The sequence below is a fragment of the Xenopus tropicalis genome, chromosome 8 (assembly GCF_000004195.4).
Source record: "Xenopus tropicalis strain Nigerian chromosome 8, UCB_Xtro_10.0, whole genome shotgun sequence".
Classification (NCBI taxonomy): domain Eukaryota; kingdom Metazoa; phylum Chordata; class Amphibia; order Anura; family Pipidae; genus Xenopus; species Xenopus tropicalis.
The window spans coordinates 28,533,473-28,560,294 of NC_030684.2; the positions used below are offsets into that span (position 1 = coordinate 28,533,473).

Here is a 26,822-nt window from a genome sequence, read left to right on the forward strand (position 1 = left end):
TGAAACACAGAAATCAATCTTACCTCTTCGAGAGTGTTCATCTGTGATACCACCTTATTGATGTAGGAATGCACCTTCATTAGGTCCATGCTGTACAGCGTTCCCTCCAGGAGGTCAACCATAGACTGCAGCTGCAAAAAATTAACATAACAGAGTGATTCATTATAAGGGATTGACTCTCCTCGTTTTCTTAGGCGTATTTCAGGGAAGAACTGATGATGTCATTGGTTGCGATAAAACGGTGAAAGCTTTTTTAACCAGATTAATTTTGTGCACAGAGCTTTTTCCTTTACTTCAAACATATAATTGAGAAGGGCTGTGTACCTTGCCTCCAGTCATTGTGTGTTGATGATACTAAATTGTGCATAACTATAGGTTGCATATTGTAAGGCCTCATATAGAGTGCAGTCTTGGGCCCCAGTCCTTGGAAAGACTATTAGACTTGAAATCGTTCAAAGTCATGCAACTAAACTGGTAAAATTAATAAGACAGTTAAACTATGAGAAAAGATTAATATTTGGTGGTTTTCTTTGGAGAAGAGGTACTAACAAGGGGACATGATTAATCTTTACAAATAAGTTAAAGGACATTATGGAGTTATAGTAAAAAAAAGACAAGAGGCCATCCCTTTAGATATAAGGAACAGCATTTTTCATGTGAAGCAACACAAATGGTTCTTCAGTGTAAGGGCAGTGAGGTCAGGGGTAATTGTAGCCTATTAGCCACCAGTCTACTCAACCCCTAGCAATTTGCTTTCTTTTGCTGGAAGGGTCCAGGGGGGCTATATCGCCAGGGCCTTCTGCACTAGAAAAGCTGAATTTCTGGTTTAATAACTGCAAATGTTTTACCAGGAGGTTAAGCTACCCCTGGTAACTTGAAGGGCTCTGCTGCCTGAGTCAAGGTTCTTACCCCTAAATCGGGTTATGGAATGGCCACCAGGTGATGATGTGATGGCACTTTCTATTAATGCCTTTAACAGGGCTTGATTCTTGACTTCTTGGACAGGCACTATATAAGGCTACTGTTTTGTATTATGTAGATATATATATATAAAATTAAGCTTTGCAGTGGCTGAACCATAAACAAAAAAAGAGTATATAAACATACTCTGTTTATGTTCTATATTATGTTTACTGTTTAGCTTGACCCTTATATTTTATTTTCTACTTAGGCCTATGACACATGCAATTTGCCTGTGTTGTGGCTGCAGGGAGAACTGTGCCAGCCAAAATACTCTTCCCTCTCTGTCATCATTTGACATTTAAAATAATACAAGAAATGCTCTACTTATCAATTATAACAATATGACTTGCAACAATATGACTTCTACTTACATTGCATTAATGGGACTTAGTTTATAATCTGTATACAGGCTTTGGGCTAATCATTGGCTGTGTTTATTTTCCTACACATGGCTTAGAATGCAATTCAGGTACTGCTATTATTTTAACACATAGTTTATATAAAAGAGGAATTTCCAAAATCTTTAAAAACTGGAGAGGAAAAGTTTTTGGTAACTATGTTGTTTTTTCTGTACTGAGGTTTAAATCTTATCAATATTCTCTGTACAGGACATTTAGGAGAAGAATCAAGAATCTTTAGCATACATTTTTCCAGAGCACAGCGTTTAGTAAGAGCTTGTGACATTTGCCACACTTGGATTTCAAAGGCTTCTTTGTAGATCCCAAACATTAGACTGTTATTGCCATGCAGTGGAATTTACCAAAATCCTGAATCTCACACTCAGTACTGCTTTTTGTTGCAGACAACATAGTTACAGCAGTGGCTTTTCTTTTTTCTGACATTACCCAAAGAAGATTCATCCATGACAGTAAAATGAATTGAGTTAAATTGCTTTAGGTTACTACATCAGATAATCTTGGTTATTCCACAGTGGCAGCAGTATAGCAGAGACATATGTCAAGACAGAGAGGGACCTAGACAATACAGAAAATGATCCCCATACACGGGCCGACTGTAGCTGCCGAATTGGTCCAAGGGACCCGTGTAGGGGCAGAAACGAGGCGCCTGCCCGACCGATATCTGGCCTGAAATTGGCCAGATATCGATTGGCCAGGTTAAAAGATTCAGTCGGATCGGGGACCGCATTGGCTCGTTGATGCGGTCCCCGAACCGACTGCCCCATTGCCGCCAATATAATTTGATTGTTTGGCCCCAGGGCCAAACACGTTCCCCGATATCGCCCACCCATAGCTGGGGATATCGGGTGAAGATCCGCTCGCTTGGCGATCTCGCCAAGCGAGCGAATCTTAACGTGTATGGGGACCTTAATATGTAGCTAGGGTTGCCAACTGGCTGGTACGAATTATGCTTAATGCCAATATTATTAATAGTGACGATAAAAATATAGGAAGGTGGGGGGGTTTTCAGAGAAGGCGGCAACCCTATCTCCTGTTGGACTACAATTACAAGTATCATGGACAAGTGTAGTACTTTATTGGGTGGTTTACAATGGAGAGAAAATAAAGTCCCTAATGAATTGTTTGCAGCTATCCTTGCAGCTGTTGAAGCCTAGGATTAGCCACCCGATCTCTTTTCCAAATCTGCCCGTTACTGTTCTTTCTGGTCTGCCATCCCACCACAGCATGAGCAGTTATGGAATTGTAAAGCTAATCAGTTAGTTTGTGCACATACAGGAACGCGAAGGAATAGCAAAGCAAAAGAGGAGGAACAAAGAGATCTGGACCCAGAATGTAGTGGGTGAATGAAACCACTAAATGTAGATAGCAGTGATGATCTAAATTTGATTTAGACCTGGTCACTTAAAAGACAAGGAAAGCCTGCCTTCGGGCCAGCACTTCTCTTTGGGAAAAAATGCGCTGTCTGTCTTGGGTTCTTTCTGTAGCAGTGCCACTCAGTCTATCTTGTCTGATTTCCCAGTAAAAAGGTTTGTATTTTTTTCCCACGATTCGTGGATTCGTGTTTTCCTGCACTAAAAACAAATTTTTCGCCATTTATTCTGCATCAAAGCCACGAAAAACATGAATGTAAAAATAAGTCATCTAAAAGCTGTCACGGTCATGTAGAAGTCAATGGGAGCTGTCAATATAAGGACATTTTTTTTACAGTCCTTTTAATTTGAGGTTTTCAAGTATTTTGTATTTTTGGAGGGAACTATCTGTGTTATTTAAGTGATCAAGGTTTTCACTTTTTTGTGGATGAATACATTAATAAATGAATTAATAAATTCACTGGTGGCGTCTAACATATTCATATAGTGAATTAGGTGATCTTTTTACTGTTATGCATGTTTACCCATGTTTGTCTGGTTTTTCTACATGAGCTCCATTTCCCAAAAACATACATACATATATAAAAGCAACATAGCCAGGTTGATTGTTCCAATGAGACCTGTGAAGTTGAGGAACTCTCTCCCTGAATCAGTTGTACTGGCTGATACATTAGAAATGCCCTCCCTAATTTCCTCCGAAGAGAATCCTCCCCCACCTACCTTTTGGAACACTCGCCCAGCACCTGATCTGGGAATCAGCACTTATATTGTAGTGTCACCCACTGTGACCTACAGCACTTATATTTGCCTATTTGTGTCTGTAACTTACCCTCCCATATAGATTGTAAGCTCTACGGGACAGGGACCTCCATCCTCTTGTGTCTTTGACTCTTAACTTATTGCAACTGTACCTTGTATTTATTTGTATTTATTGTTATACGTTGTATTTATCTATTATTATCTTTAACCCCCTGTTTGTATTAATGTATTCTTTTGTACAGAACTGTGTACATAAGTAGCGCTTTATACATACATTCATACATACATACATTCAAGAAGGGGTTGGATAGCTTTTTAGCAAGTGAGGAAATACAGGGTTACAGAAAACTGGAAAAACTAGAGATGGTTCAGCTGGGGCCTTTGCCTCCCTCTGGATCAACTAGCAGTTAGGCAGGTTTGGAAAGAAAGATAAAAAAATATAGGGCTTTTATAGATATAAAAGGTTGAGCTTAATGGGTATGTGTCTTTTTCAACCTAACTAACTATGTCTCTATGAGCGATTAAAGTGACCCAAGTATGGACCTTAGATTGTAAGCTCTACTAGGGCAGGGACTGGTGAACAATTTAAGTTTTAAGTATATCTGTGCTATACCAAGAATAATGATAATAAACTGACAATTGTAAAGACGTTTCAAGATTAAGTTTCAGTGTCTTATAAACTAGGAAAAAAAAATTACATTATAAGAAATATTTGACAAGGGCATGACTGCATTCAATTCAATCCCTCAGGGAGACAACATTTCAGCCAGATGATTCTTATAAACACGTGGGAGAATGAAATAAATGTTATGCTATGGAATATCATTTTCCCACTGCGCAGGACTTCAAATGTTTTATTTAGACTAGAGCAGAAGATTTAGGGGGTTGGATGTCATCCTCTGACAGATGAATTGAGAGGAACCTTAGGGAGTTAGCCCAGAAAACAAATTTGTGGTTTTATGGGATAAAGCATTAATCGCAGAGGCTTTCCCATGACTTTATGTGAACAGAATAAAATTAGTTGGGAAGCACAAGCACGCACATTTGACTTGTCTGTTCGCAGACATGGCTTAGTGATACTTTTCAGCAGCTTTTTTCCTTCTGTATTGAGTGAAATTATACAGTGTCCTTAGGGAGGCTGCTCTGGTGCAAGGACTGGGTTCCAATCCAGGGACAATTCCTTGTAATACTGGCCATGATCCTTAAAAGAGAACCAAAGCTTAATAAAAAACTAAGGTAGAAACCCTGCACATTATGTTTTGGAATTCTGTACCAGCCCAAGGCAACCATAGCCCTTTAGCAGGGAAGATCTGTGCCTCTGAAGATGCCCCAGTAGCTCCCCAACCTCTTTTCTGCTGATTAATTGCGCATGCTCTGTGCTACTGTCAGTTACTGAGTTTAGGGACCGACTCACAATTTACTGTATATATAGAATATAAATGATAAATGTAACAGATAAAATGATGAATAGTAAGTAATTTAGAATTAAATTACATGGTAGCTCAGAAACCAGTGCAATTAGCATCAGAACTTAATAATCAGAGCTGTAGCGTCGGCTTCTATGAAAGGTGAATTTTCTGCTTGATGATTTGTGTTGACCCTTAAACTTAGCTTGAGCACACTGAGCATGTGCAGTGTCAGTGACACAGAATCTATGTTGATGAGCTCCTGCGCACAACTGACCATTACCATTAGAGGGCTGCTGAACCTTTAGGCTGGAGCAGTCAGCTCTGTATATAAAATATAGTCTTTCTTGTTTCTAGGGTTTAGTTCTCCTTGAAGCTCCCTTAGCCTCAGACATTACTTTGATGTCTAGGGAAGATTTTGGGGGCTTATGCTTATTTACTGACCTTTGGATATCCCTGGAACTAAGCAGATTAACCGTTTTACACATGATTTTAGAGTTACCCTGATCCTATGTCTCAGCCCTCCCTTTTAGAATGTAAGCTCTTGTGAGCAGGGCCCTCCCCCTAGTGTCTCCGATCCACATCCAAATGTAACTGCAAACCATTTTTGTGAATTGTTTGTATGTACATGTTAACTGTTCTGTCTTTTGTACCCCTCTATTCTGTAAAGCACTGCGTAAATTGATGGCGCTATATAATAATAATAATTATTATTATTATTATTATTTATGATACAAGCTAACAGTGGCTAAATTTTGAAAAAGCGTTAACCTAAAAAATAATCACGTACCTCAATGTGTGTAAAAAGTAGTAGTGAATGACAGTCATAGATATGATGTTTATGGCACCATCTTGAGACAGGGCATACATACAATTTTGTAAATTTGAAACTTAATTATTGAAAAACATTAGGGTGGACAAAAATGTGGGCTGGGTTTAGTTGGGTGCATCTGGGCATGGCAGGGGCAGACCAAGAATATATCTGAAAACATTCTATTTTTTAGTCTTGCCTTATATAAAGTATGCTATAAAGCAGGGATCCCCAACCTTTTTTTACCCGTGAGCAGCATTTCAATGAAAAAAAAACTGGGGAGCAACACAAGCACAAAGAAATTCATAGTAGGTGTCCAATAAGCACTCAGATTGGTTAATTATTAGTCCAGTGTGGACTGGCAAATACTAGAGGCTATGTTTAGCTGTAAACATGGTCTTTATGCCTCCAAGATATGGCTCCAAGTCAGAAATTCAAAAATGGGCACCAACTTTGAGGCCACTGGGAGCAAAATCAAAGGGGCTGGTGAGCAACATGTTACTCACGAACCATTGGTTGGGAATCCCTGGTATAAAGAATGACTAAGTTGGAACTTAGTTGTAGCCGCCTACATGAAGGGTTACCGGCCTTTCCAGTAAAAATGGGAGTGTCCTACCTACAAGTAGCTGTTACATTAATGCAATTCATGCAAATATAGTGTTTTGGGTGAGATTGATAAGGAAACCTCACCTATACTATAGCAAAATTATAGAAGCCAGGAACCTCGGGAAACCATAAGAGCTTGTAATTGAAGGCGTCAACAATCCTTTTAGGTACCTTAAATAACTCAGGAGCTTGTTTCTTCATTTTTTCCATCTTCCACTCATTTTCACAAGGATTAAGAGAGGACGGAGGGGCGGTGCAGGAACACTTGCAATCTGAGCCTGAGCTCACTGTCTCCACTGTATAATAATCTTCCACGCGCATGTTGCCTCCTTTAACACGGGAACAGGCCTCTTTGCTTAATGGCCTCATAATGCATTTACATCGACAATCTGAGCCCTCAGAAGTCATCCGAACCTGATCTGTATCTCCCAAAACCTAAAAAAACAAAAGTTATATATTTAGACATGCAGTGCTGGAAAAACCTATGAAAAAGCCTCAAAGCAGAAAAGGTTTTGGGCCATGTTGTTAATACACACCATAAAACAAATTACGGTTTCAAAATTTACAACTAAATGGGGACAGTAAAATGTTTGGCAACAGTGTGCCACAAGTTTCAGTCCAATTCCCATCAGAGGGGGTTTTCTTCTACACTCGGCTTTATTACTAAAAAGAAAATGTTAAATATTAAACTGTAGTTGTCTCAGCTCTGATGCAGGTATCATTCTTAGTCTGCCAGTCATGCACGAACATGCCATGCACATTGCACGATATAACTTGTACTGAAAATTGCTTTCATGAAGTTCTATGGGATCTTATAAACCAAAGTTTGGATTCTATGTGGTTTGCCCCAAAGAATTACAGGATACTATTTTAACCTGATTTGAGCAGTCATCTATTGACATCTAAGCATATACAGGTACAGGTATGGGACCCATTATCCAAATTCTGTAATTTGGATCTACATACCTTAAGACTACTAAAATAATCAATAAAACATTAATTAAACCCAATAGGATTGTTTTGCATCCAATAAGGATTATTTATATCTTAGTTGGGATCAATTACAAGGTACTGTTTTATTACTACAGAGAAAAAGAAAATCTGTTTCAAAAATCTTAATTATTTGATTAAAATGGAGTCTATGGGAGACAGGCTTTCCGTAATTCGGAGCTTTCTGGATAACGGGTTCCCGGATAAGGGTTCCCATACCTGTATTGGATCTATTATCCAGAATGCTCGGGACCTAGACCTTTCCAGATAAGGGATCTTTCCATAATTTGGCTCAATATACCTTAAGTCTGCTATAAAATCATTTAAACATGAAATAAACCCAATAGGATTGTTTTGCATCCAATAAGGATTATTTATATCTTAGTTGGGGTCAATTACAAGGTACTGTTTTATCACTACAGAGAAAAAGAAAATCCGTTTCAAAAATCTGAATTATTTGATTAAAATGGAGTCTATGGGAGACAGGCTTTCTGGATAATGGGTTTCTGGATAAGGGTTCCCATACATTTATTGGACCTATTATCCAGAATGCTCGGGACTTAGGCCTTTCCAGATAAGGGATCTTTCCATAATTTGGATCGATATACCTTAACTATACTATAAAATCTTTAAACATGAAATAAACCCAATAGGATTGTTTTGCCTCCAATAAGGATTCATTATATCATAGTTTGTTTCCTTCTAGAGAGCCTTTGGGGTCTTTTTACAAGAGTATAACAGCTCTTGAATTGTGTATAAATGGAGGGATGATGGCAGAGGTCACCTTCTATGACTCTCCAACAGAGAAGATACTCTAGATACCCCCATAGTAGCACTGGAGGGCCAGTCAGTAGCACTGATCAGTTTACTAACCCCTTTGTGTTGCTGTGTTGGCATCATGAAAAAAGCAATGAGGCCTGAGGAATTTTGTACTTATTATATAGGTGAAAACAACAAATAGTACCAGGGAAGTCCTGTCTATCATTTCTTTCTGAGGTTTATATCACACAGTGAGTTTAGTGGCTGATACTTGTATGTTTCTATATGTTTCCAGAAACCAGGCACCTATGACATGCTGTGACCATAACCAGCCTGGATAACAGATCCTATACAGGTATCGGACCCCTTATCCAGAAACCCGTTATCCAGAAAGCTCCGAATTACGGAATGCCTGTCTCCCATAGACTCCATTTTAATCAAATAATTCAGAATTTTAAAACTGATTTCCTTTTTCTATGTAGAAATAAAACAGAACCTTGTAATTGATTCCAACTAAGATATAATTAATCCTTATTGGATGCAAAACAATCCTATTGGGTTTAATTAATGTTTTATTGATTTTTTAGTAGACTTAAGGTATTGAGATCCAAATTACGGAAAGACCCCTTATCCGGAATACCCTTGGTCCCGAGCATTCTGGATAATGGGTCCTATACCTGTACCTGTAGGGATACTAATATTTTACCTGTAGTAAAACTAATTTTATGTGCGACAAAATCCTTATGTTAGAGACGGCATGCCGTTTTGACAAGCACAGTTCAACACTGTATACTTAAAACATCTGTCTTACAAATCAGAGATCCAGCAAAACCTTTTCAGTTTATTTAGATTTTAAGCAAATTCTTATACCAGAACCCTAATTTTCAGTGCGCACGGAACTATATTTTTAAATATATACATATAAGGAGAGAGAGATTCTATATACCATTTCTTAGCCCCCATTCATATGTCATAAAAGTATGCAAAGAAAGAATGCACTGTGCACACTAAGCTAATCCCTCATATTTAACTACTTTAGCAAAAAAAGCAATGAAAGCAGAACACTAGTTATAATAGAATATATTTTCCTTTTCGCCCATCCCTTTTCAGTCTTTCCACTCCTGCAGTCTCTTTTGACAATGAAGAAGCTAATTCAAGACTTCCTTTGGGACCTTCAAATTAACCACTGTTTCCCAGATTTGAGGTGGAGAAGGCTGAGTCACTGTTTGTTTAAGTGAAAATGAGGGGGATACAAACATAATCTCAGCGCACAAAGACTGCTAATGAAACATTTATGCTTTTTCCAAAATATTATTTTCATATTATGGAATCGCCAAGCATGCGCTACCAAAACAAACACCACCCACCACCATGCTTCAGCCCCTAAATAATATGAATGAAAAGTAATGAAAAGAAAAGTATAATTAATTAATTAAGTAAAGCTTATTCAACCTAACCCAAAATCTATGTTGTTTTTTTCCAGCTGAAAGTCCGTAGGCCATATCCTTGGATATTTTTATATTTTTATGGCCTTCCAACTGCCCACACAAACATACTGCAAACTCAATAACTGACACACAACAGAGAACAAGCTGGACAGCACTAACATAGGCCATTCAAACACCAGCAGCCATGCTGCTCTGTGTTTATTTAGATCAGTGGGACCAGCCATGTTTGCTCAGACAAGGTAACCCTGAATGAAAATGGTAGAATGCCATTAGGCATAAAAAAAAAATTGCACTTTGCCTGCTGCACTACGTTCGTAAGGGACCCTTATGTTATTTTCCAAGTCCAGAACTAAGATAGACCACTAAACAGACAGTAATATTTAGAATATAGCTTACTGCTTGCCTAGGCTTAGGAATTCTGGATATGCAAAGGTAGAAGAGTATTCTTAAGGGTTATACCAATATGTTTTTTTTTCAGGAGGATATCTCTAGCTGTGCCTTCATACCTCACTGCCTACAGTATGTAAGGCAAAAACAAATGTAAATGAACCCTTACTTATACAGGGGGTCCCCTGCTATCATGCAAAGGATATCCAGCAAATGTGCACTTTGATTAGCTGGGAGTTGGAAAATTCTGCCCTAAAATCTGCTGGAACAGTATTTGTACTGATTAGAGGTTTTATATGGAAGGATCCCATGCAAATACTGAGTCGTCTGGTTGAAGCTATAAAGGGTGTGTTGCCAAATTCCTCAGTCACTTGTCATATGTGCTTGATAGGACTGTCAGCCATCCACATCACAAGTGTGCTCGCTGTGTGTACACAAGGGTGTAAGGGAACTGTACGTGGCAAGAGCAGACCAAGCGCCGATGCACTGTAGCACACCAAGAATTTTTTGAGTCTTTTGTTAATATTATAGTTATTTGTAAGGCACTAACATGTTCCACAGCGCTGTACAATGGAGCTCTTGTAAAACCCCTAAGTGTTATCTGGTTATACATTATACAGAACTGAAAGGATAACCATTTTTTTAATGCTAATGTTATAGAAATAAATATACATAAATTCATTACAAACAACTGCCACAAGGCGCAGAGCACAGCCCTGGTTGGGTGGGAGGCATCCCTGTCCTTACCACCTGCCACAAGTATAGTGTCCATGGTGCCCCCTAACTTGCATGTTCATATGATGCACAAGTTAGGGGTGGGAGAGGGGTCACATGCATGCACAAGCTAAGGGGTGGAATCACCATGTGCCTCCCACCACCCCTCAAGATAGTGCTGCCAAACAGAGACTGTGCTGCATTTGTTAGGGAAGACAGGGCCCTGCTTTTGGGCACTCACCACGGGACAGGGTGCAAAACAGAGAAAATATGGCACTTTGTGCCTATTATTTGCTCTTAGCAATCCTTCAAAGAAAAAATAAATAAATAAATAAATACTGTACTGGGAAGTCACCCTCCTTATAAGAATGGTAGGCATATATGTAGAGCCCATTATTCACAATATTTAGAAAGGGATGATCTGCATTGATTAGCATTACTACCTTCCAGCCAGGGCACTCTCATCAAAAAGGTTTATGTTCTCCCTAATCTTGAATTTCCTCCACAGCCACAGTCCCTTCCCAGAGGCTATTATCCCCCCACTGTTACTATAGGCACCATCTCTCCCTACTATACCTGCTATCCCACAGCCCCAGTCCCTTCCCAGAGGCTATTATCCTCACTGCTACTATAGGCACCATCTCTCCCTACTATACCTGCTATCCCACAGCCACAGTCCCTTCCCAGAGGCTATTATCCCACTGCTACTATAGGCACCATCTCTCCCTACTATACCTGCTATCCCACAGCCCCAGTCCCTTCCCAGAGGCTATTATCCTCACTGCTACTATAGGCACCATCTCTCCCTACTATACCTGCTATCCCACAGCCACAGTCCCTTCCCAGAGGCTATTATCCTCACTGCTACTATAGGCACCATCTCTCCCTACTATACCTGCTATCCCACAGCCCCAGTCCCTTCCCAGAGGCTATTATCCTCACTGCTACTATAGGCACCATCTCTCCCTACTATACCTGCTATCCCACAGCCACAGTCCCTTCCCAGAGGCTATTATCCTCACTGCTACTATAGGCACCATCTCTCCCTACTATACCTGCTATCCCACAGCCCCAGTCCCTTCCCAGAGGCTATTATCCTCACTGCTACTATAGGCACCATCTCTCCCTACTATACCTGGTATCCCACAGCCACAGTCCCTTCCCAGAGGCTATTATCCCCCACTGCTACTATAGGCACCATCTCTCCCTACTATACCTGCTATCCCACAGCCACAGTCCCTTCCCAGAGGCTATTATCCTCACTGCTACTATAGGCACCATCTCTCCCTACTATACCTGGTATCCCACAGCCACAGTCCCTTCCCAGAGGCTATTATCCTCACTGCTACTATAGGCACCATCTCTCCCTACTATACCTGCTATCCCACAGCCACAGTCCCTTCCCAGAGGCTATTATCCTCACTGCTACTATAGGCACCATCTCTCCCTACTATACCTGCTATCCCACAGCCCCAGTCCCTTCCCAGAGGCTATTATCCTCACTGCTACTATAGGCACCATCTCTCCCTACTATACCTGGTATCCCACAGCCACAGTCCCTTCCCAGAGGCTATTATCCTCACTGCTACTATAGGCACCATCTCTCCCTACTATACCTGCTATCCCACAGCCCCAGTCCCTTCCCAGAGGCTATTATCCTCACTGCTACTATAGGCACCATCTCTCCCTACTATACCTGGTATCCCACAGCCACAGTCCCTTCCCAGAGGCTATTATCCCCCACTGCTACTATAGGCACCATCTCTCCCTACTATACCTGCTATCCCACAGCCACAGTCCCTTCCCAGAGGCTATTATCCCACTGCTACTATAGACACCATCTCTCCCTACTATACCTGCTATCCCACAGCCACAGTCCCTTCCCAGAGGCTATTATCCCCCCACTGCTACTATAGGCACCATCTCTCCCTACTATACCTGCTATCCCACAGCCACAGTCCCTTCCCAGAGGCTATTATCCCCCCACTGCTACTATAGGCACCATCTCTCCCTACTATACCTGCTATCCCACAGCCCCAGTCCCTTCCCAGAGGCTATTATCCCCCCACTGCTACTATAGGCTCCATCTCTCCCTACTATACCTGCTATCCCACAGCCCCAGTCCCTTCCCAGAGGCTATTATCCTACTGCTACTATAGGCTCCATCTCTCCCTACTATACCTGCTATCCCACATCCAATCCCTTCCTACATCTGCAGATGGAAAAGAGTTGCCATAAAAAAAATCCAAACCACAATATGCAGTCCATTTTAGATTTGCAGCTTGCTTCGTCCCTGTAAATCAAGGATCAACACCATATACTGTTTATTAGTGACACACAACTCCAGTTAACGTTCTGTGGCAGGATGTTGTGAGCTGTAGTTCAATAAGCTGGCGCAGACATAGCTGTAAACTATTTTTGCTCCCCTAGGGCCCTTTTTTATATGTCAAAACACTTAACACTTCTTCCTTCTGAAAGGAAAAGTGCCCTGTGTGACATTTTTATGATTTGTTTTCATTGTCTGACAGTGAGTATTTGTGTCTAGCTCCAAAAAAAGGGAGAAGGCGAGGGGAAAGTGGGCAGTATTACAATGAGCAGAGGAAGCTAGGATTTGTATTGGCTGCTACTCCTCTGAGCTGGTTACCAGACTGTGTAAGCAGGCCTTGTGCCCCGGTTCAACTGGATCACATTCTTTCCTTGCACAAGACAAAAATACTTTAGGTAAGCTGTTGTCGCTAGGTAGTGTTTTATGTGAACCTTCTCACCTTCATTGTTAATACAGGTATAGGACCCCTTATCCAGAATGCCCGGGACCAAGGGTATTCCGGATAAGGGGTCTTTCCACAATTTGGATCTTCATACCTTAAGTCTACTGAAAAAACAATAAAACATTAATTAAATCCAATAGGATTGTTCTGCCCCAATAAGGATTAATTATTGTAGTAATTAAAGTAGAAAATGAGCAATTGTGCTTAATTTGCACAGATTTATCCCAAAAAATGTAAGTTATTCTGCTGCTGAAAATCAAATTCATAGTGTGGATCCATTAATAACATTAAAACATTTTGGTTAAAGCATACACCATAGAGGAGTTGGTGTTATGGATTTGCACTGTAGCTTGAACTAATTGTCATTGGCAGACATAGGAGATAGTACTTATCATATCACCTTCACGCACAATACATTTTATTAGGAGCCAGTTAATCTACCTGTTTGGTTTTGGAGTGGTAGCAAACCAGGCCATGGGAAAAGATGGCGAAGGCACATTCCTCAGCCAAGTACTCTGGACCAATGTGTTTTTTATAGAAGAGGTACAGTACAGTGGTCCAGTGCTGAAGGTTAGCGTTATGGCTTACTGGGTGTGCCTAACAAATTGGCACCCTCCATAGTGATTTAACATTCATTCTGCAACAGTGCTCCTAAACCTTATGGAATACATCAACCAGGAAAATTTTGTGCAATGAGTAGTTGGCACACACTCTAACTGGAAGAGTTATCCACTGGGCCCACCTTTATTTAATCTGTCTCTAATGACTTTGCCAATGACACAAAACTAAACACAAAAAAATCTTTCCCCTTGTCAAGATCAACGTAGCATTTTTAGCAGCATTTGCCCTCCACATTTAAAACCAAGAAGTCCAAAAGACAATCATCTCTTTTACAGCTAATTGCTAAAGAAGTGCCTTGACTGATATTTTTACAGGTGCTGGAGAAACAATATGCGCTTATTCTGTTGCATTCTCATGCCAAACTTTCCTAATGCCATGTGTAAATGACAGGAAATCTGGCATCCGAAAAATAAAATGTGCGTGTCCCTTCCAGGCCTAGGGTGCTGTCATTAGACCACACAGCTATTGTTCTCCTTATTTATACTAAGCAGCTATTTTATCATCACACGCATGTACAGAAATCATTAAAGGCAAAGCAGCCTGCAACGCATGCATTGCAGACACAGTAGGCTACATTTAATTGTCTATGGCTGGTTTGTGAATTTTAAAACAGGCCCAGATGGGCAATCTGTGGATTCAGCCAAATGCCAGAGGGGCTGCTGTAAGATGCCATAGACAGTCACTATTTATTGGGCTGGTGGAGGCTGCTTGGGCCTCTGTGCACTTGTAATGCCAGTGCCTGTTTTTAAATTCCAGTCCAGACCTGATCATAATCCTCACGTGAAACAGAACTATGCAATCTGTATTCTTTGCCCTGATTCCTCCAACTGGGATCAACTGAACTGCTTTAATCAGTATATGCAGCTCATTTCTAAAGCCTTGCCTTGAAGTACCTCAGTCAAATCCCCTGCCATTTCCCAATGGTCTATTCACCTTGCTGGTCATGCTGCTGGTCTACCTGGCTGGATATTCCAGCCATTACTTTTCCAATGTGCTTCCTTTCTTTCCTTTTGCTAGTCATACAGTTTGGACTTAGATCTGTTCCCCTGCTTGCCACTGGCCTGTGGTTGCCCCTCAACTAAGCAATAAGTAGGATTGTAGAGCAATATACAGCATACCTTGCCTGGACTTTGAGCTCTGAACCGCTTGTGTAACTTGCATTGGACATCTGCCTACCTGTTTAAATTGCCTGTACAGGTATGGGATCCATTATCCGGAAATCTGTTATCCAGAAAGCTCAGAATTACGGAAAGCCATCTTTCGTAGATTCCATTTTAATCAAATAATTTAAAATTTTAAAACTGATTTTCTTTTTCTCTGTAATAATAAAACAGTACCTTGTAATTGATCCCAACTAAGATATAAATAATCCTCATTGGATGCAAAACAATCCTATTGAGTTTGTTGGGTTTGATTTTTTAGTAGACTTAAGGTATGGAGATCCAAATTACGGAAAGACCCCTTATCCTGAATACCCTTGGTCCCGAGCATTCTGGATAATGGGTCCACTACCTGTATCTGCACTCTGCTTAAACCCCTGTATGCTTTATAGTGGGCCCTAGCTTGTTTAATCCTGCATTCGCCTTTTTGCTTTATTGCCTGCCGGCACAGTGATGCCATTTGTTTGACCTAAAATATGAAGAGAGCTCCACAAGGCCTAGTGCTTTAATCCAGGTCTTTGAGCTTCGAGTGCTATAAAAATAAATGATGGTTATGGTATATATAACAGCTATGTGTTTGTTTTTTTCAAGTTCGAGATGAAAATGCTGTACTGTTATTATTGATACTTTCCCTATCAACCAGACAGTGGTGCGAGTGACAGACTTCAAAATAACATAGCAATTGCACAGTACCAATGGCTGTTGGGAGATCAAAATATACGTTTTGATTTTATGTAATTTCTCTGGTTAAATAATATTGTAAGGCCCGTGGCACATTAATAGTGATTTCAAGCATGTGTATTGGATGAAAATGCAGCACCAACATGCTTGGAACCTCTGTTGCTGGCAATGGAAATCTCATCAAAACAGTGATGATTTGACCACAATTCTCACCTAAGAACACACAAGTGCATGCTTTAGGGGATGACTCATTTCAAAATCACTAAGGGAAAATGTTTTGGGCAAAATGCCTAAAAAAAGCAATCCTATACTTAAAGAATACATGACTATTCAATTGATATTCAGACTATTTTGCAGCTAGGCACTGATAAAGAATAGAAATCTTTATAACTGTATTTGTTTTTCATTTTCTCAGGGGACCTGAGAGAATTACCTTTTGTGATCCAAAACTGGTTTATAACTAGGTATGCACTTTGTCTTATTTACCTTATTACCTTGACTATTTGTTATTATAGATAATGTCACTGTATTCAGGAGGACCATGGGGACCCACCATAACGATATGGTTATATCCTTGCTATATATTTGATTTCCAACCAAAGAAGTTGCTGTTCTAAAGTTAAAACCTGGCCAATCATAACATTTTAATTACCCAGCTTCCGATGAATGTCAAGCCAAGCAACAATAAGTTTTTGTTCGTCTGAGGCCATTAGCCCTTATGAAACTGATCATGCAGTAAAGTTGTTATTGTGCTGCCCACTCTGAATCCTAATAATAATGTCTACCCCCACTTAGACAGCAGGCAAAGAAACACCTATACTCAGGAGACTTCAGCTGGAACATTTAGTCACTGTCCCACCTCTTTTATGGGTGGGTAAAAGCAGCAGAGCCGCATTTCCCATTACAGTGATTTTCTAAGAAGCTCTGACACAAGCAGCATTTAACTGCTTTCAGAAATTGCAGGACTCTCCCAGAGCAACAGCTTGAGAGCCAGAAACGTTTAGTTCCCGAGGAACTTTTCCTGCGCAACATTTATACTTCACTATATTGAGACATTGAAACAAAACAATGTACTCATTAAAAAATACTTTTTATTGGGCTAAAGAATAAACATTACATTCCTGCATACTTTAACTCACAGATGTGCAACTTTTGTTTCAAATTGAGGCTGGTGTTGGCTGCAGTGTATCCTTTTCATGAGGGTTTGCATTGGAAATGTTCTTGTAAAGTACATGGGGTGCCCCTAACTGAATAGACAGGAGATTTTGAATATCATGAAATTGGATTGGGAGCCCAGCCAGTGACCCTAGAAGACTATCATGATAACACTCCACCAGGAACATTAAATTAATATGTAGTTACAGCATAAGGGCTATTGCACATGGGGCATTCTGCTATTGACATGCAGAGGGAAACAGCAGCTGGCAAAACATCCCTGTCCACCTTCCATCACTTTGTGCCCCTCACACAGGGAACTTTCCACTAGTGAATGCAAAGTGTCCGGTCTCAAGTAGACACATGCCTCATGCTATACACATAGGGGCACATTTACTTACCCACGAACGTTCCGACAGCGTCCGAATGTGTTTTTTTCGTAATGATCGGTATTTTGCGATTTTTCGCGACTTTTTCGTAGCCATTCCGAATGTTTCGCAAAATGTCGCAACTTTTTCGTAGCCGTTACGAATTGCACGAAGTTGCGACTTTTTCGCAGCTTTCGCGCCGAGTATGAAAGATTCGGATTCATTCAAGCTTCAGTATGGTGACTTTTCTTTGGCCAGGTTGGAGCTGCAGAGTGCCATTGAGCCCTATGGGAGACTTTTCTTGGGCCGGGTTGGAGCTGCAGAGTGCCATTGAGCCCTATGGGAGACTTTCCTTGGGCCGGGTTGGAGCTACAGAGTGCCATTGAGTCCAATGGGAGACTTTCCTTGGGCCAGGTTGGAGCTGCAGAGTGCCATTGAGCCCTATGGGAGACTTTCCTTGGGCCGGGTTGGAGCTGCAGAGTGCCATTGAGTCCAATGGGAGACTTTCCTTGGGCCAGGCTGGAGCTGCAGAGTGCCATTGAGCCCTATGGGAGACTTTCCTTGGGCCAGGTTGGAGCTGCAGAGTGCCATTGAGCCCTATGGGAGACTTTCCTTGGGCCGGGTTGGAGCTGCAGAGTGCCATTGAGCCCTATGGGAGACTTTCCTTGGGCCAGGTTGGAGCTGCAGAGTGCCATTGAGCCCTATGGGAGGCTTCCAAAATCATGCTAAGTCTGAAAGTTTCGCCCGCCGCTTACGAGCACTCAATACGAAAAAGTCGCGACAAGATACGAGCAAATCGTAACGGTTGCGAAAAAGTTGCGTCTTTTCGCGTAAATCGTAATGGTTATGAAAAAGTCACGACAATTTATGAAAAGTTGTAACGGCGACGAAAAAATCGCAAAAAATACAAAAAAGTCGCAAAATGTTTGTTTTCCAATTCGGATTCGAATTCGTGTCTTTGTAAATCAGCCCCATAGTATTGTCTATAACCCAAAATGAGGAGCTTTAACCTTCAATTAAGGAAGTATAGACAGAGACATGCAAATAACACTTTAATGTAATTTGGCCAAAGATGTATCCATAACCCGCAGGTTTAATATCACAGATACAGCCTAATTCAGATGCTCAAATCCAAACTTGCAAACAGCCTGTTGTCTAAAGAGACTGAAGGCCCATTAGGGCCCTTATTCACTCATATTAGGATCGACGTTTGGTGTCCATTGCTGTTTCCTGATGGATGGCAGAAGTAGCCAAACCTCCACATTTGTAACAGACCTAAAGTGTGTTAGGAGATGTGCGAGGTTAGTGCTGGGCAGGCTAGGGTACCTAATCAGACATACAGACTAGTGTACAAACCAGACATACAGATACTGTTCATACAGAAGGGAAAGAGGGTCCTGCTCTGTAAAGATCTGAACTTGCAGAGGTGCATGGGACCCATGGCTGATATCTGTAGAGCTCTACACAGATGACAGTGATAAAATTATCACAACTGTTTGGGGTGGATGAGTTGCTGAAATGCCTTACACATTTTTATGTATTTCATAGGTCTGTGTACTTGCCGCAGACAAACAGGTGTGATGAATCCCAACTAAAATGATTGATTGAAATAAACCAGAATTGCAGCAAAATATATAGGCTGCATAAGGTAAGGAAACATTATCATATATCATATCATATAAGGAAACATTGAAATATTCTTCAAAATGTCTGCATTCAGCAGATCCCTGTGTAGCTGTGTTATCTCTTGTATTTATGAGACTAAACTAAAGATCTCTAATCCCATGGAATGCTCCTTGTGCTCTCTCTGTATAGTCTGTTAACAAACTGCTGCTGTTAGTATTCTATTCTGACTATGCCCCAAATAATATCAGAAACTAATGGGCAGATTTAGTAAAGATGCATTGGGAAATCATAAGCTTTTTCCTGACAGTCATGAAACTGTTAACAAATTGACAGAGAATAGATGCGTCAATTTATCCAAATGCATTTGTCTTGCTTTGAGCAGTCCAATGCATTACATTACAATGGGGTGGTAATAGTCAGCCCAACTCAATGCTGACACACAGTCCCAAATACATTTTCTGAGCACAGAAGGAAATACTGTAGTATTAAGGTACCAGTTCAATATGTTCCCATGCAGGTGTAACGGTGCAATGGTGGCATTGAGGGAGTTTGGGAGCAGTAAGTGGAATTGTATGCACATGCAGGAAAATTATTTAATTAGGAAGCACAGGTCCTTGGACTCCATAATAACAGAAAAAAGTGTGTACTGTAATATACAGTCTGTAAAATTACTTGGCAACACCATAATACTCAGCCTGCGATAATAATATACATTGGTACCACTATATGCAAGTTACTACTGTGTATATAAAAATGTACTGTTTTATAAAGACTTGATCTGCTTGACATTGTAATGTGCATGCTGGAAGTTCTCTATAATAAAAAATGCAGATTGTTTGGTTCTCCAGTAATGGAGCTATTAAGAATTCACCTTGCAGAAATAATAGCAGAGATCAGTTTTCTACATAAAATCACTAATGTATTAGGAAACGTGTATGGTAATGAAAATGTTTTGCAGTAGGTCTTGTAACCCATATACACAATTACAACGAGGAGGTATCATTTACTAGACAACTGTTTGAAAACAAGTATCTGTTTGGTTGCTACAGATTATGGGTTACTAGATGTGGTCCAAATTTTTCTTAGTAACAAAAATATGATGGGACAATAGTATAGGATATACAATATCAAAATGATCTTGAGTCTCCAAGAAAGATAGCAGATAGGTAGTTTAGTCTTGTCAGTGGTACTAGGATTTTGATGGCTGAACTCAGGCCCAGACAGAATCTGTGAATTCTGGCAAATGCCAAAGGGGCTGCTATAAGATGCCATAAGGAGACTGTTTGGGCCTCTGTGTACTTGAAATGCCAGCGCCTATTTTGAATCACAGTCCAGGCCTGGCTGAACTAATCTGTTGAAAATGAGTTTAGATGACAGATGTACGTTTGGATGACAGATGTACAGAAAATAAATGCGGAACCCCAGAAGATTAGAAAAGTCAGTAAGGAACTATGGATAGTGATGACCGAATCTGTTTGCTTTGCCAAAAAATTTGGAAAACTATGGAAAAATTCGCAAAACTTTGAAATAGCCAATTCGCCAAAAGGCCAAAAACTGAACTCACTAAATGAGTATTTTAAAAAATTAGGATATTTGCTCCATGACAGGATTGTTAAACTAAGCCGGTGAGCGTAAGAATCTCCTGGAAGTCAGTTATATCTGAATTTGCTCTGAAGAAATAAATTAAGAATGTGTTTGTGGTTTTTGTTACTGCGGAAATTCTGTTTAAAAAGGCAGAGCAGTCAAAGTTGTTTGAGTTGTTCCAGAATTTTACACATTGCCACCACAGCAAGTATGGACTTGTCTACTTAGTAATGTTCATCTACATGCTATAAATTTGGAGAAACATACTGCACTTGCCCATTTATGTCTTATCTTAACTGATCATTGCCAAGACAGTGGCAATATATAGATCCCCTTGGCTCCATGGAATCATTTTCTCAGAAAAAGAAAGGTGATAAAGGACAATATATTCTTTAAACGACTGGGGGACTTTTATCCATTGACAGTAGAAGATATGACATTTTATAGGATTGGATGCAAATGACAGCATCATACATAAAGAAAAATACCGTAACATGTTATTGTACATTCCAGTGGTTGCCTAAACATGCCAAATAATGCTTACCATTCAATAAGACCCAGTGAAAATCCATGCTATGAAGTTTGCATTGGGCAGTCTAATCATTTTGGGACCTGCCAATTAACAACAGTTCTCCCTGTTATTACCTTAGCAGATGCTACAGAATCCTTACTTAGTCACCAATAATTTCCACCCTAGGCTAATGCAACCTTCTCCTTTATCTTCTGCTGAACTTTGAAATTCAATATATGACACCCAGTTACTTCTAAGAATAAGACAGCCAGACAGTTAAGATCATTTACAGCCCACTATCACTAGACTTAGATTCTATGCCAGTTATCCCCAACCAGTGATTCGTGAGCAACATGTTGCTCCCCAACCCCTTGGATGTTGCTCCCAGTGGCCTCAAATTAGGTGCTCATTTTAAAATTTCTGGCTTGGAGGCAAGAATTTATTGCATAAAACCCAGTGTAAAGCCAAACAGAGCCTCCTATTGGCTGCTAATCCACATAGGAGCTAACAAAAAGCTAATTATAGCTCTTAAGCTGGCCATACACGTGGCGATCTCACGATGTTTCGTACGACCGTCGGTCGCACGAAACATCGTCAGATCCGCCACACACCATTCAGGGCTGAATCGGCAGGTAAGGAGGTAGAAACAATAGGATTTCTACCTCCTTCTGCCGATTCAGCTCTGAAGGGAGAATTTTGGTCAGGCGCCTTCTATGGCGCCCGATCAAAATTTTCTAACTGGCCGATCGGCGAGCCGACCGATTTCAGCAGCTTCCTGCGATATCGGTCGGCTCGCTGACATGCCATACACGCACCGATTATCGTACGAAACGAGGTTTCGTACGATAATATCGGTGCGTGTATGGCCACCTTTATTTGCACCCCCAGGAACTTTTCCATCCTTGTGTTGCTCCCCAATTTGACTTTAATTTGACTGTGGATCATGGCTATAAAAGTTTGGCGATCCCTGTTCTATGCGACCATCACAAGATCAGGCTGATGTTTGGTTAAGCAATGGTGGAAATCTTGTTACAAGATAACCACTAAGTATTTATGTATAGGACCTCACTGACTGATAAGAAGCAGCAGCTACACCTCTCAGGATAAAACTGAGTTCAGTCCACAGGAACATCAGCCTGTGTGTGCACAGCTTTGCATTAACTACAAACTCTCAATCTCTTTCCTTATCATCAGAGATGCTGTAAATAATCCACTTAGTTCCTTCAGTGAACTGTTGTTAAATGGATGTCTCCCTTCTAACTACTGGACATTCTTTAGCAACAGCTGTGGAGCCACAGGTTGCAGATTCCTTAGCTGAAGATCTCTGAGCTAAATATTAAGTACAGAGACGTCTCCAGCAAGGTAATTTTTGTCTGCTTTTGTTTTTCAGTTCCTTCCATGGTGCCCCATTTTCAGTTGACATTTTTATGAATAGGAATGAGACTGGAAAGTTTTATCTCACATGCCTCTCCACATTTATCTCTGATTCCTCCCTTGTATTAGTGTTGTGAAGTGTTCTATATTAAAGATACAGGGAAAAACTTTATATGGTATAACAGAGTTCCAACTCTTGCCTATATTCCCAAATGCCCATGTTCATATAGTATGTAAAAAAAGTTAGTATATTGCTTGTTTATGAATAGATTTTGCTGGCGTCTCCAGAAATGAAAAGGTTAAATGTCTACTTTTAGCAGAACTTGCTGGGAACAGCTGTCCAAAACTAATGGATTTCTACTGGAGACTCTGTTGTTCAGAGTACTTCATGAGGGATGGATTCCAGATTAGAGGGTGGGCGCGGACCGCTCTTATGTGGGATCTGTGGACTTCAAGAGTTACAGCTCAAGCAATTGTCTAGATTAAACCTATACATGCAAGCCAAGAGCATAACATACTGTACAAATAAAAGATCTAAATGTATAGCGAGCAGTTATGAGAAACACCTGAAACAGTTTTAGTGAAAGTGCAAAATAAAACCAGAGGGAGAAACGGAAATAAATATAACAGTTGTGTCAACATCAGGGCTGGACAGCCTTTTACCAAATTATTAATCTAAAATCAATTACACATTGACCTTAAATAATGAGAAAACTCAGCAGTTATGAATTATAACACACGCCATCTTGCCTGCTCTTCCAAGTGTTCAAGGTAGTGCCTTCAAGCCTGAAACATAGTAGAGCTCATACACAAGCTGATGGCGCCAAATTGAACACTCAGGAGTGCAGGCAAGATAGTGCTACCATGTTAATATATAGTACCTAGTCCCCCACTCTTTATAGAGGAGCATTGGCCCAGAATTCAAGGTTCAAGTTAGATCACAAGGAATGCCATACAAGTCAGCATCCCACATGTTAAGCTTTTCTTATTCTCTAATAAGTAAAGAAAGTTTAGCACGATGTACATTGGCAGTGGTATGTATAATAAAAGGTAACTATACATAAACCTGCAAAAGCTAACATAGTGCCCTGTGACATATAGAGCATTCCTAAAGTTGCAAGTTCATCTGTTCGTGGTACAACAACTTACAAAGGTCTTGAACCGGCTGATAAGGATCAACCATTGCACCCATTTTACCTGGTATTAATGGAGTGATGGGAGAAAATATAAAAAATGGGCAAACATTTGTGGCGTAAGGAAGATTTTGTATTCCATTCACCGGATTAGAAATGTGATGGATGGGCTTCACAGTGAGCTGTTAAATAACCCTGTATGAGGCCAGCACCAGTACCACTTCCTAACAACAAGAAAATAAAGGCAGATTCTATTAATGCCTTTCAGAATGGCTTGGGTGACTTCTTGGACAAGCATAATATCCAAAGCTGCTACAGTGATCTTACCATCAGAAGATTGTTTAGAATAGGTATTTGTGTATATTTATATGTGAGTAATATAAACTGCATGCAGGTAACTACAAAAATCACACTAAAAAACAGATGTCAAATAGCAACATAAAGCAGGTGCTTCCACACGTGTGATCCTTAAGTAGCTCTACATCACTTTTAGTGCTGGGGCACTTTGATCCCACCGATCTGTGGGCTTCCAGAGAACACGCGGCACCACTCAGATCAAAGTGAAACGTGAAGACTCTATGGCGCTGGTAATAGTACTTTTATGATGGGGCTGTAGAGTCTATGTTTTCTGGTTCTTAAACATATCTAAATGTGCATGGCTGGTAAAGTAGAGCTGCCTAATATTTTATCTGGGTAATTGCTATGGGGTGTATCTGGCAGCTAAATGAGGTTTCAGTAGAACACTGGCTCAGGGGATGTGACCAAGAAAGCCTGAGGGAAAGAATCAGCTGCTAGCAAATGTGAATGGGAATGCATAGCACTTAACCCTAATGTCAGAGCATTGGCTTGATGTGCCAGGATAATGAGCTTTGATTTTGCTGACTAAGGGTTCAGTCAATTGAACACTTTATGGCACTGTTTCTTTTTATGATGGTAGTCACAGTTGTCAAATATCTATATGTCTTTGTAAAAGCCCAGTTTTATCTGTCAAATTTCAGTATCAAAGGGTTTGTTTATAGATGAATATATCTGTCCCTATCTGGCTATACATTCATGTATCCTTGAATCAACTATTGATCTGTCTTGGTGTCTGCCTATTATTATTATTATTATTATTATTATTAATAATAATAATAACACATATTTGTAAAGCACCAACATATTCTACAGCACTGTACAATAAATGGGTGTATACATTTGACATCCATGCAAGGACATAACTATAGAGGAAGCAGACCCAGAGGTCTCAGGAGTACGGGTTGCGGGCAGAGAGCAGCTGTGGTACAGGTGGTGGGTGGGGAGCAGTGCATTGCAGCGAGTCCCAGGCCTCTCTGAAGATATTTTTGCGGGGGGTCTGGCGCTGTGAAGTTACACCACTGCATACATGATTGCAAAGCAAAACAACCAATAACCAATCTCCAACTACCTTTCTATATCTATCTTTTTCTGTAACACAATCCATCCCTAATTGTTTTCTACTATCCATCTATCTATCTATCTATCATCTATCTATCTATCTATCTATCTATCTATCTATCTATCTATCTATCTATCTATCTATCTATCTATCTATCTGTTCTTTGAGCCAGCAGAACATTTGCCACACTAAATGACTGAGGAATAATTTTGCAGAAACTTTTTGATTCCCAAACGGTTGATATTTTAGTTATTTTACACTACTTTCTGTTGTTCCCAAGGGTTTTTCCTGCACTTTATCAAATAGGAAGTCTGTGTCCATGGATAAACAGTGCCTATGTGTGAGCAGCCTTCCTACTAACACATTTGTCATTAACAAGCTGATGCGGTCCTTGATCCCCACACATGAGCAGACAACCTGCTGAATCTGTATAAAGGGGTTGAATCAGAAGTTTAAATCTGCTCGAGTATGGCCACCTTGTAGACAGAACTGTCAGGAGTTCCATGTGTAAAATGAACACACTCCCATTCACAGAGACAGCTATAAAGGTATCTGCTCAATATCCGGAAAAGAGAGTACAGATGTGATAACAAAGTAACATAAAACTACTGATAATACTAGACAGATAAGGCATTTTTATGTAAACACTTCCAGCACTGAAGTGCCCTGATATTTTCCAGAGCCCAGCTATCCTTATACAGCCCAGTGCAATACACACATATCATATATTAAGTCCATGAATCTTCCTACCTTGCTGAGTGCTGTTACAGTGGAGGTAAAGGCCAAAGAGAGGAGCAGAAAGTGTTTATAGTCCCACATAGCTGCTGGTGCTGCTCAAACCCTGGTGGTGGTGGATGGAGGATAAGTTGCTGGGAGCCAGTAGTGTGTAAGCCAGGGGACAGGCAGTGCAGGCTGATAGGAGTAGGGGGGAGGCTGCCTGGTCTGTCTCTCACAGCTCTGATAGTGAACTGATCCCGGATTGCTGTTTCCCTGCCTGTTTAGTTAGAGAGGAGGAGCATGGAGTTACACCTACCAATACAAAAAGATCTGCCTAGTGCCCACAAAATTTTGCTTCCATAACAATCACTTCTTGTTGAGCCTCCTGATCGATTGCTACCCAAATAGAGATACATATCAGAGTGCATGCTTTAGTTTGACTAGCCCTGTGATGTTTCTTTTATATTAAAATTATTTTACTCTGCAGTTCTCCAGCAGTAAGGACATATCTGTTTTGACATATTTATGTATAAGGAAATATATATATATATCATAAATACATTTTATATGAAAGAGATTTTAGAAAACAAAGCTGAGTGGGTTTAAAAGAAAATCAATTTATCCGTATCATAGGTTTTCTGCATGGTAGGGGCTGACTTATCGATATTCAAATTCCGAATTTTTTTTTGCTAAAACTCACAATTACACATAAGGGTTTTCAAAACTCCAATACTTGAACATTAATAAGGGCGAAAACCTTAAAATGTAAAACTTCGACATGCAAAAGATTGTAAGAGTTCATGTAAAAGTAAATGGGAGTTGTCCTAGCAAAATGTGAGGTTTTGCAATTTTTTTTTTAAAAACTTGGTAGACCCATTGAAAATGATAATTAGAATACTTCAGTTTTTTCAGTTTATTCATCATCATTATTTATTTATGCAGCACTTTAAATTAAACTTTTACATTAAATTATAACAAACAGGGATCTTACAATAATTTAACAAGCAAGGGTTTACAGAGTTGGAAAAGTACATATATCTGAATTTTGATATATAGGCCCCCAAGTCTTATCTGT

The 26,822-nt window shown here is 40.3% G+C and overlaps 1 protein-coding gene across 1 annotated transcript in view; it reads right to left on the minus strand.

Annotated features, from left to right (window-relative positions):
• The window catches only part of olfml2a (olfactomedin like 2A), a 45,881-nt gene extending 19,908 nt beyond the window's left edge, over nt 1-25,973 (minus strand). Inside the window, 3 exon segments of the mRNA NM_001102975.1 lie at nt 24-131; nt 6,506-6,769; nt 25,781-25,973. Coding sequence (NP_001096445.1) covers nt 24-131; nt 6,506-6,769; nt 25,781-25,849 — 441 coding nt within the window. The 5' untranslated portion in view covers nt 25,850-25,973.
• Nucleotides 25,974-26,822: the final 849 nt, after the last annotated feature.